Source organism: Pelophylax lessonae, assembly GCF_965119305.1.
Source record: "Pelophylax lessonae genome assembly, chromosome: 9".
NCBI classification, from domain to species: Eukaryota; Metazoa; Chordata; class Amphibia; order Anura; family Ranidae; genus Pelophylax; species Pelophylax lessonae.
The window spans coordinates 178,688,244-178,700,475 of NC_138776.1; the positions used below are offsets into that span (position 1 = coordinate 178,688,244).

The 12,232-nt window shown below is 41.9% G+C and overlaps 1 protein-coding gene across 1 annotated transcript in view; it reads left to right on the top strand.

Annotated features, from left to right (window-relative positions):
- Window positions 1-12,232, top strand: part of LRMDA (leucine rich melanocyte differentiation associated) — a 1,170,541-nt gene that overhangs the window by 13,222 nt on the left and 1,145,087 nt on the right. The window contains 1 exon segment of the mRNA XM_082268110.1: window positions 5,268-5,368. Within this exon segment, the coding sequence (XP_082124236.1) occupies window positions 5,268-5,368 (101 nt within the window).

The following is a 12,232-nucleotide window of genomic DNA, read 5'->3' on the forward strand; positions in this document are numbered from 1 at the left end:
AATCCCGTAGAAAACCAGCAAAATTTATTTTAAAAACTACTTACAAAATGTCCAGAAAACAATCGCATATAGGAATTATGAGGCTGTAGGTTGGATTGCGGCGTCCTGCGTCCTCACTGCAGTAGAAAAGCAAAGCCGGCACAGAAGGGGGGCGTGTTGACGTTGCGTCTACTGCTTCTGATGCGTTTCTTCATCAGACGATGTCAACTGATGACGAAACGCGTCATCGGCACCAGACGTAATGTGAACACACCCCCCCTTCCGTGCCGGTTTTGCTTTTCTACTACAGTGAGGACACGGTACGCCGAGATCCAACCTACAGCCTCATAATTCCTATATGCGATTGTTTTCTGGACATTTTGTAAGTAGTTTTTAAAATAAATTTTGCTGGTTTTCTACGGGATTACGCTATGATCTCCTTTATATATTTCACATACATACCCGTACCTGTCTGGTCATTTGAGTGAATCGTGCTTTGGAGTTGTCTCATTATTGCCCATCTAGTGCACCTGTTGTTAATTTCTTTAAGGCCCCTTTTCACACAGCCCGTCTGTCGGACGGACTCCGCTTATCTCAGCGTGGGATCGTTCTGCTGATCCCCCGCTGAGCAGGAGGATGACAGCTGTTCACCGCACTATGTGCGGAGACACAGCTGTCAGTTCCCCATACATCTCTATGGGGGAATCGGATGGGAACGGACCGGCGGTCCCTTCCCATCTGATTCGCTGGACGGATGGAAAATAGGGTTTCCATCCATCCAGATCGGATGTCAGCGGACATGTCAACCGCTGACATCCGATGCCCCATAGGGATGCATGGGGGGACCGTTCAGATCCGCCAAAAAAACGGACAGGCGGATCTTAACGGTCCACTGTGTGAAAGGGGCCTAACACCAAAGCAGCTACTTAACAACCCCTTCTGCTACTTAATTGACCAGATCAATATCCCAGAGTTTAATTCACGTGAGGCTATACTCTGATTTAAAAAGTGTTCCTTTTAATTTTTTTGGAGCAGTGTATATGTGTGTGTGTGTGTGTGTGTGTGTGTGTATATATATATATATATATATATATATATATATATATAATGTGTGTGTGTGTGTGTATATTTTTTCACTGCTATTTACCTAGCATTTTATACTTTAGTCAATGCAACTGCTAAAATGGTATTCCAATTCTACAAAACCAATTCAATGTTTCTGAAACTTTCTAGCCAACTCCTACTTTGCTTCCAGGGTTTCGTTCTCTGTGGTCTGCTTTTCCCCCCACACTGGCAGCTCTTTTTCTGTGTATGAACATGGCTTTTGTTTTTAGAAGGATAATAGCGGCCTTGGCCTAGAGCAACAGGCTGCCCCGTGTTTTATATTTTTCTTTTTCTTTTCTTTCTTATATAAGCCCGAAGGATAAAGTACAGACATCAGCATTTCATTACCCATGGGTTATACTAATTACTTTAGTATAGAAAGATAGGAGACCACAAAGATCTGTGGTCATAGGGGGCAGCCCAGAAACGATGGCCTATGGGGGGCACCTCATTAAAATCTAACCGTGAGCATACAAGTCCCGTAAGGGCTCACTTAAAGCTTTTACAAGTATTTTGTATTTGCTGATCTCACCGGTTCTCTCATCATATGCAAGCTTTCACGTGTCATAAACGACTCTTTCAGTTTCAGTTCTATGTGTGTACTGTGTTTTGAAAGTTGTTGTTTTTTTTGTTTTTTTTAAGGAAGTTGGAAGGGGTTGATTGACTGAATGAAAGTTTCAAATAAGCGACCCTCAGTGAAGCCTGAGAAATAGTTATGTTCTAAAATGATTTATGAATACAAAGTAGAGTTTTTGCCTAGGGCAGTGGTTCTCAAACTTTGAGGTATTAGGTTAGGGGTTAGTTAGTTTAAATGAGACCCATACTGGTCTATCCTATAAGGTTTTTCATCCAAACGAGTTCCAAACAGCTTTTCTTGCCCAAGCTTATCAAGTATTTTTTTTCCACTTGCAAAGTAATATTAATGTTACAACAGCTTCTTAAGTCACTGTTACATTCTCACTGGCCATGTAGGCTGGTGCAATTTGCAGTGGCAGGAATCTTCTGATTCCTGTTGCGGCTGTGAGCGCCTAGGGGCAGCCGCAGAACCTGTTCTGTATGCACGTGAGCAGAGAGCTGTGAATAGCTGCAGCTGCTGGCGACCTGTCATTATAGTGAACACCTAGCTGCAGCAGGAATCTTTGGATGTTTTGCAATTATCACAAGCCTAAGATGCAAGTGTAAGGGTCCTTTTCACACAAACGATCTGATCAGATCCGCCTGTCAGTTTTTTAGGCGGACCTGATCGGATCATCCATGCATCCCTATGGGGCAGCGGAGACATCTCCGCTAAAACCCGCTGCTATCTGATTCCGATCCTGTCCGTTAAATCCGGATGGGTGGAAACCCTATTTTCCATCCGTCCATCGGATCAGATCGAATGAGAACGGACAGGCGGTCCATTCTCATCCGATTTCCCCATAGAGGACAGCGGGGATCTGACCGCTCCCTCTCCGCACACAGAGCGGAGATGGAGCTGTCATCTGCCTGCTCAGCGGGGATTGGTGGATCGATCCCCGCTGAGCAGCACGGAGTCCGCCGGCGGAGGCGGACCGCGTGAAAGGAGCCTAAATGTAGGTTTTGTTTATTGGTTTTTCTGGCCGTGTATCAGCCCTGTTTGTGGAGGGAAGCTTCACCAAATCATGCACAGCAGTAAAGCTGGCCATATACGGTTAGATCTTTTTTTGAACATTTGCAGAAAAATAGTTTTTAAGAACTTTCTTTTTTACTATCATGGAGTCAACTAATTTTGTTCCAAAGCCCTTAAAGGAGAAGTACAGCCAAAGCTTGTTTGGCTGTACTTCTCCTGTGGATGACAGGAGTGAAGATCATTCTGCACTCCTGTTACCCTTTTTTCAGCAAACAGCAGGGTGAAGCCTGTTGTCGGCTGACATCACAGAGTGTTCTAGGCTCAGGAAAGTTCGCCAGACCATATGGTTCGGATCTGTCCACACACCTGTGTAACGCTCCTGCGTTTCTTATATGGTGTGGATTTTCAGCTGCAGAAATAGTTCCACGTCAGTAGTCATGTAAGAGATATGCTGAGATACCATTCCCAACCTCAATGACTCATCATGTGTGGAAGGTCTTATTTCAGCCAGTAAATACACACAATTAGCAAGCTGGTTCCTAGAGTGACTTTATGTATGTGGTAACACAATGATGAAGGTTGAGGGATAGGTTGAGTGGAGGTGGTAGGTGATAGACACTTGAAGGTGAGACAGTAGCAGATGGATGCAGGAAGGTTTAGCAATGTTGTATGGTAGCAGATGACAGAATAGCAGGTGGACATACAAAAGAGATCAACCCAGTGCAGAAAAGTAGCAGTAGTCTCAAGAGCTAGCAATCTAGTTATGCAGATGTGATAAACAGTCTTTACTATGCAGAGCTAGATAGTGTAAGCTTAGTATAAGTTTATAGAGAATTCCCCTGCGGGGTACTTAGCACTATTAGCGATACAGCCGAAGGGTGGTTCAGGAGAGGCGGATAATCCAGTAGCGGGATACCGGGATCAGCGCAGCGAGGTTCCGTCAGCGAGGTAAGCTTGCAAGCATGGAAGCTTCAAGCAAGGTTAGCATCCAGGTAAGGGTGTTTGAACGAACACATGTGAGTGAGAACCGGCGATTTAAATAGCCATCTAGTCCGGCGCTGGGTGATGACAGCTCCAGTCTTAAAGGTGTATGCGCACCTTTCCAAAAGTAAATGGTGGGGCGCATACACTTGTGGAAAGTGTAATTTAGGGTACCAAAGGTACCGGAACATTACAGCCTGGACCCACACCCGAGCCTCTCGGCAAGCTGCTGTGAGCCTGAGCCGGCCACTCCTGCCCCTCCACAGCCCAGTGCTCCAGTGAACATGGAGAGGGGGCAGAGTAGAGAGCCAGAGACTGACAGTCACCAGCTCTCTGCTCACAGAGCTCTGACAACTGAGCGATCAGCTGTGTTTGATCTCTCGGTTCTCAGCCTTCGAGCCAGCAGGGGACAGATGCGGCATTGTATGAATAAAAAAATTAAAAAATTCCCATACTTCTCTTTTAGCAATGGTCTAGGCTTGTTATTTGAATGGAACCATATTAGACAGGTTTAATTACAGAATATACAATATTCCCAAAGGAACACCACGTTCACAGTTAGAAATTCATTTGTTTAAGAGAAATTTTCCTTTCTGCTTCTTCAGATTTTCTTGTGACAACGGTAAGGCCCCTTTTACACTTATGCGGCCTAAAAGTCACGCAATTGTACCGCAATTTTGTTGCTGTGATTTTGCAATGCCTACATCTTTGGACCTCAAAACACATTAAAAATCGGGCCAAAGTAGTGCAGGGACTACTTTTGAATTCATTGCGCCTTGAAGTCGTACAGATATGAATTGTACTGGTTGGAAATCATGCATTACGACTTGTCATGCGACTTTGCAGTCCCAAATCGCAGGACCAAGTCGCACAAGTCTGAAAGGGGCCTAAAACAAATGTACGTTTGACCCCCACTAACCATTAGAAAATCAAAGGAAAGTTGCAAAAGCCAAACATTTTCAATAAAATTCTACTGGTGTATTGCCAACCGAAAACCCTAAGTTTACCTACAAATATAAAAAAGAAAATACAAGCTGAACGCAAGGGACATTGCTTGCATTCGGTGTGATGTGCCCATTGGGCTCCTGTCTTCTAGTTCAGTAAAATTCTGCCATCCTCCAATGCCCCCCCACTCCTTCCAGTATGGTGGGGGTTAATAGAATTGAGGAGCTGTCACAGGCTCTCATCAAGGGTACCTGCCTATTCCAACCAGCGCCTCCATTCATAGAAGTCTTTACTACAGCTTCCATTAATGAAAGACGATCTATGAATGGAGGCGGTGGACCTTTCAATCACCAATCCTCTATTCATAGATTGCATTTGACAGGCACTCAGCCCTAGTAACCCCGATTGCACCAGAAGATTATGGAAGCAGGGGTGGAGGTGGCTTCGGAGGACATAAGATTTCTACTGAACTACAAGACAGAAGTACAAAGGAATACAACACACTACAGGTAGGTAATGTCCCTTGTGGGTAAACTCAGTGTACAATTAAACAATGCACCACTCTTTACCATAATCAAAGAAAATATTTGGGGTGGCATTCTTCTATAATTTGAAAACATAAAAAAAACAAACATTTGCAGGATATACATCTATCTCTGTTTGCTTATAGGTGTCATACATTGGAAAAGATTGTGAAGAAATTCCAAGATTTCTTGCTTCCAAATATGGTCATTTTGCAAAGCGCCTGGATCTGAGCTTTAACTTATTACAGTAAGTGGCTTTTCCTCATATTTTATCTACAATAAGCATTTGGACTCTCGCCTTAGTTCTTGATTAGCAAATCTTTAATGACATATATGTGAAGGATGTCTACTTTAAAGAGACCCTGTTGCCTGACCATTTATTTAAACTAAATCTTCCAATAAAATTTTAAGTGCATTTACTATACTTATAAATCCGTTTTATCTGTAAACGCCTCTCTTGTTTAGTCATCCAAAGCCCTGAGACTGCTGCAGTGCGCTGCCATCTTGGATGTGATGTCAGCAGCCTCGGGAGCTGTCACTCTTGTGACACGTCACCTTACATATAGTATAGTAGGTGAGGTTGAATAAAGACAATAGTCCATCCAGTTCAACCTGTGTAGGTGTGTGTGGCTGTAATCATCTCACATAGCCCTGAATATTCTGATCCTTGAGATGTAAGTCTAAAAGTCTTTTGAAAGCCACCATACTACCCGCAGAAACCACCTCTTGTGGTAGAGAATTCCCTAACCGTAAAGAACCCTCCACGTTGCCTGAGGTTAAAACGCTTCTCCTCTAATCACAATGTATGCCCTCGAGTCCTCATGCAATCCCTTCGACTGAACAGTTTTTTTTTCTAAGCTGAGATCCCCATTGAGATATTTAAAAATTGCTATCATGTCCCCCCTCAGGCGTCTCTTCTCCAGGGAGAATAAATCAAGCGATTGCAGACGCTCTTCTTAATTAAGGTCCTCCAATCCCCTAATTAGTTTAGTTGGCGTTCTCTGGACTCTCTCCAGCTCCAACACATCCCTCCTGAGGACTGGCGACCAGAACTGGACAGAATACTCCAGATGCGGTCGGACCAGAGTTTTATAAAGTGGAAGGATTATAGTCTTATCTCTGGAATACATCCCTTTCTTTATGCATGCTAATATTCTGCTGGCTTTGGCAGCTGCCGCTTGACATTGCATGCTATTGCCTAGTCTATCATCAACCAGATCTTTCTCCATTTTTGATTCCCCCAAGGGTTCCCCTCCTAACGTGTATTGTGCTTTTATGTTTCCAGTCCCCAAGTGCAAAACCTTACACTTCTCCACGTTAAACCTCATTTGCCAAGTCATTGCCCATTCCGTTATTTTGTCCAGCTACGTAAAAGTTTATACAGTCAGGGGCAGAGTTGCTGGGCCAGCACATACAGTATTTAGACATTCCCAGAACTGGAGAGAGCTGTGACATGCATGATGAGAGAGGGTGAGCTAAGGAATTGACTCTGCCTGACTAGTCACATTTTTACCAATTTGAAAGGGACTTTTAAGTTCACAAAAAATAATTTATGAAAATAGTTGAAATGAAAATAATTTATGAAAATAGTTGAAATGAAAATAATTCATGAAAAGCTGCAAGTAAGCATTTAAATTTCATTTTCCTGCAATTTCTTAAGTTGGTGACTGGGTCTCTTTAAAGGCATAGTGCACATCAGTAAGGCGTAACATCAGCAAGCACCAGTTTGTGAAGATGAATGTTATATGTAAATATCTTTCTGCTGATTTGACACATTGTGCTGGACGTTTTAACTTTAATTATGTGTTTCTTGGTTAAATATTCCACTTTAAAATCAACACCTTTTTTTTATATAACTTTTTTCTGTGCAGTTGAGATGCTTTCTTTTTTAATTAAAGCTCAACTCCAGGAATGTGACAGAATCTACCCTTGCAGTGGGGCCTCTCTGTTTCACAAGGGTTAAATGCTCATTTAGTCTAGGGGTGCAGGGATGAGGTGTATTGCCTTATTCCTGCCTCCATCAGGCTTCCTTAAAGGATGACTCCACTTTCGTGGGGAAAAAAATCAGCAAATAAAGAAAAAACAATATAGCGTTTGCAGCCCTGTATGATATTTACAAGGTCTAAGGTCTTTGCATTGACTTCTACATCGCTGTAAGTTTATCTATGTTTATGTTCGCTACTCTGTTCATTTATGATTCTACGCCAATGTTGCCTTATGTACCTCAGGAATCGTAATGCTGTACTGAGTATGCGCTGAGACTTTTCCATAAAAGTTTTTATTGAGTAAATATAGGCAAAACATGAAAACTTCAAATAGTGACAAAGGTAAAGAGAATGCGACGCAGCGCATAAACAAGTTACATTGCTTCAAGCAAAATATCAAAAACATTTTATAAATTAACACATTTTGTATGAGAACTGTGAATAAGCGTGGACTAACGTCCAGGGATTTTCCCAGTAAAATATTCGGAAGATGCGCTGAGACTTTGTTTCATGTTTTATATTTTCTGCTTTAAATAAAGAATTTGAAAAAAAACCAAAACAATATAGCGTATACAATTGCAAAACAAATCGTATTGTAATTAAATGTTATTAAAAATTACTTTTCATTTTCAATCTGCGGCTGTTGTAATTTTCTGAAAATGCAATGCAATATGGCTACCTGGAGCTGTTCTGTACACAGAATGTGTACTGACCACACCCCAGAAACATCATTTCCTGCTTGTGTGATTGGCTCACCGATTTTCCCAGAAGTCTGCCTAAGATATGTCAGTTTTCTGGCATCACCTGCAACAAAAATGTCATTTTTGGTGAGATACTTTCAATAGGAACACGTCTAAAGGGATGCAGGCCCAGCAGCTTCCCTCATTAGAGCCCTGCAGCTGCCACAGCTGATAGATAATTATGAAACCACTCCCATTAGACCCATTCAGCACAGAGGAACAAACAGAGATTTCTTCAGAATATCAAAAGTTAGGAATCTGCAACAAAGTTTGTTAAAATCCTTGAAATGTACAGAGATCACCCAGAGGGGAATGTTTTTTTTCTCAGCAAAAGTGGAGTTATGCTTTAATCCATGTGACTGCTCCCTGGCAGTGTGCTTTTTAAGCAACTTCAGGTTGTAGTTGCATGGCTGCCTCCTCATGTACAGGGTTTATAGCCTGGCCCTGTTCGGGATGACAGTGAGGAACCACCCACAGCCCAGAGCTCGAGAACAGAGCTGGAGCCTGCTGGACTGAGGGATAGGGTAGGTATTACACTTGTATTCTCTGTACCATTAGAATAAATGAGTATTTAACCCATGCAGTACGAGGGGCCTCACTTCAAGGATACATTTTTTCTCATTCGTGGAGTTCAGCTTGAGGATGACACATTCATTGCAAAAAGAGAATCCAGTAAATTGTTTTGGGATATAGCACCACTCAAATACAGTAGGTTACATCTAATGAAGAGAATCCTATGTCTGGCTGGCTGCTGTTTATGGTACAAATTGTCTATTTAGTGATGCTGGATATTACACAGGGGTGAGTGTGATCTTCCTATGCTACTGGGATGAAAGACAGCACCTGCAACAGTGAAGGATCCAGTCGTTCACCTTCCTTTTCCTCTTCCCTCATCCATTTTCATAAAGCCATGTGTTCTTTTCACTGCACATGCGGAGTTTTGTGAATGGATGTGGAATGAGGAGGTGTGGATGAATGACCAGATCTCCCCTTGTCCATTCCCAGAATACCTTGCTCCCTGAGAAAAGGGAAGGCAGATGACTGCATCCTTCACTGTTGCAGCCACTGCCTCTCTACGGGCAGCCATCTAGACAGCACTGTAAGATCACCGCTCTGTGTAGTATGCAGCATCACAGAAGGGAGGATTTGCGCAGTAAACAGCAACCAACATGGTGATACTCTGCATTAGAGGTAAATTATTTGACTAGTGTAACCCAAAAAAAAATGTACAGATTTAAAATTTTCCATAATGCTTGTAGATACAGATATGAATTTGAGCTTGTTTTAAATTACGTTTTCTGCTTGTTTAGAAGACGTAAAAACATAGTTTGTATGATCTGCACACAGGTTTACTGTAAGGTTAAAGTAGTATTAAATCCTCAATATTTTTTAAGGTTAACACATTGAGCACAGTAAAATAAACATTCCCTAGTAAACTATTTGTTAAAAATCTTACCCCAGCAATTTGTGGTTTTCAGCTTTCAATGATGTTGGCTCTTGCTCCCTTAGTGCTGCTTCCCTCAACTTCTGGTGTTCTCAGAGAAGAGTTAATAGTGGACAGTGCAGACTGGAGCCAGCCTGTTAGCTTGGAGGAGGGGGGGGGGAGGGGGACAGGGGACAGTACCTTGCCATCCTAAGTAGGCTATGGTATTGTGTGTCTCTACTGATGTAAACAGTGTAGGGCATTGGTTGTCAACTTATGAGCTAAAGGGGGCCTACAAACCGGCCCCTGACATCCTCAAAGGGCCACATGTACCGTTAAATATATGTAATGCTAGAGAGGACTGTCAGAAACTGCAGACCTATTAGAGGAAATTAGGGTAAGAGAGTATGGACATATATTTTGGCTGGGGGTATGCTACAGAAGACAATATGAAACTGGGAACATGTTACATGAGGATTGTAGAAATCAATGCTATTACCCTAATAAATGTTCCTACTACATACTGCAGAGGTCCAAGGACTGCAGGTTAGGCACTGGGGTGTAGGAGGTTACAACTCTATTCCTTGTATGCAAGGGTGGCTCCATAGGACACTGCAAGGGAAAGGACCCATCCTAAAAAAAGAAAAACCTGGAGCAGTGATCATGGCAGCAGCTCAAACTGGAACATAGGCAAAGGTAAAAGGGGAAGAAGCTGCATGCTCAGTAAGTGATCAAATCAGTAAAACTGAGGGTTTAATATCACTTTAATATTTTACCACAAGTAAAGGTTTATTTTGTCTGAAGGTGAGATAATACTTACATTTTGTTATTGATGATGAATGCAGTGCCATTGTATCCCATGTGGTCCATTATAAGGTAAGTGCTACTAGTAAGAATAATTAAACTGTTACATGGGAAAACATTTTAATAGCAAACACAATTGCATAGCAAAATATAATAACTATCAGAGCTGAAGTGGCAACACATGAATGTATAATATTATGTTGATGCTGAATGTGTTAAGAGTAAGCTGGCCCCTTTTCAGACAACTTTGAGGGCCCTGTTACATTCTCCGTGTTGTGAGAGACACAGGACTGATCTGGAACAACGGTTGTTTATTCAGGACTCACTGTACACTCCAGCATGCATTACAGGACAGCTCTGTATATCAATGCATCTCTTACATGTCTCTAAGATGGCCACTCTGCCCCTTGACCCTTGTCATCACTCTTGTGTGGAGCCAGCCTTAAAGTAACAGTACATGTGAAACCCTTCAGGTATAACAGGCCCCTAGAAAGAAAATTGAAACCAGAGCTTGCATGGTCACCAGGTAACCCCGTTTTGCTGTCCAACCCTTCTCCTTGACCAGTGAGTTACATTTTACTTAAAATAAAGGCACACGCTCTGAGAAAAAAAAACTTGCATAGGCAATTTGAAATGCTTGATGCCCAGAGGATGAACCAGCATACATTCATAAACCACCTAACGTAGATTAACGATGCTAAAAGCTGTTTCCTTCTAATAGGCAAAGTAGACATCCATTAATAATGAATACTTTGTGTTCAATTTGGTATGGTGGATTTTTTTGAGATGTGGAAAGTACACTTACAGAATGGTGGAGTACAAACATAGGGGGGAAGCAACCAACAAACGCGCAAAAATAACTTTTAAGAAGACTAAAAATCCATAAAGCTTCACTGTTCTGCCAATGGGCCTCATCGGGAAATGTTTAGTACATAACTTTCCTGTTAATGGCAGTGATGGAGCTTAGAAGACCTGCTGATGTTTTGGTTACAAACGTTCATTAAACTGTACATTCTGTGCTGATTGCCATATGCACCATATGTCTTTCATGATATGTTTTATAGCTCCATCCCTTACTTTTAAATGTAAATTCTTTAGAAATTCTTTGCAATGCACTGTTCTTGTTTTCATTTAAAAAACAGGTACATGTTTTCCTGGAATCCTGAATTGTAGGTTACAGATTCTTAGAATAGTCTATTGGATATTCTTACATTTGATATCTGAGCGATTTGCTGGAAAAGATGGCAGATTGGGAGATATATCTCATGTCTGTGGGTATCCATGCCTTGCTATTCCCTAGTTCTCCATGAATTAATGATGAAAGCAAAGCTCTTTTATTCTTGGTGTAAAGGCCAGCTGCCTAAAATGTAAGCATAGGAACATGTGAGCCCATGGTTGCAGCACATAGTGATGATATATTGTTTCACACATTTTTCAGTAGCAGTGTTCTCAGATAATTTTATCCTGTTGTATGCAAACATGCTTTGCACTTTCTGCCTTCTACTAAAATGTGCGTAGCCTGTTATATTAAGGTTGTAGGAAAAAAGAAAAACATAACAAATAATTATTGCTTTAAAAGACACAATTCAATGAAAACTGTGCATGTAAACGGATTATGGGTCTGCAGTCTACCTGCTGATTTACCCCAACTTTTATTCTTAGATTTAAGCAGTGCACCTGGTTGGGCGCCATCAAAATAAGGACCAAATTTCCGATAAGGCCAATGTAGATACTGTGTCTAGGAACTCTGGCCAGAAAGTAAATAAGCTTTTACTAGTTAGTTGTTGAGGCTTGGTGCAGAGTGAGGTGAGATTCCAGAATTTCCATTACTAACAGATGAAGTGGTAAGCTTCTAGGAATAAAACCCGATCTATGAATTAAGGACAGGCGGTTGATTGGTAATTTTTACCGCTTCATTCATAGATCATATTCCATTCATAGAAGCTGTAGTATATCTTCTATGAATGGCAGAGTTGGGGCGGAAAGGGTGGGCATAGTCAGGCTCTCTTAATGAGAGCCTGCAACAGCCCTTTAGGCTGGCCATAGACAGAGAAAATTTCTTTTGTGGTTGCAGGAAAAAATGTTCTGTTCGATTACTACATCAACACAGCCAGTGAGGATGGGGGAATCCCTTTCCCGGAGTCATTGTGTTCTTCCAG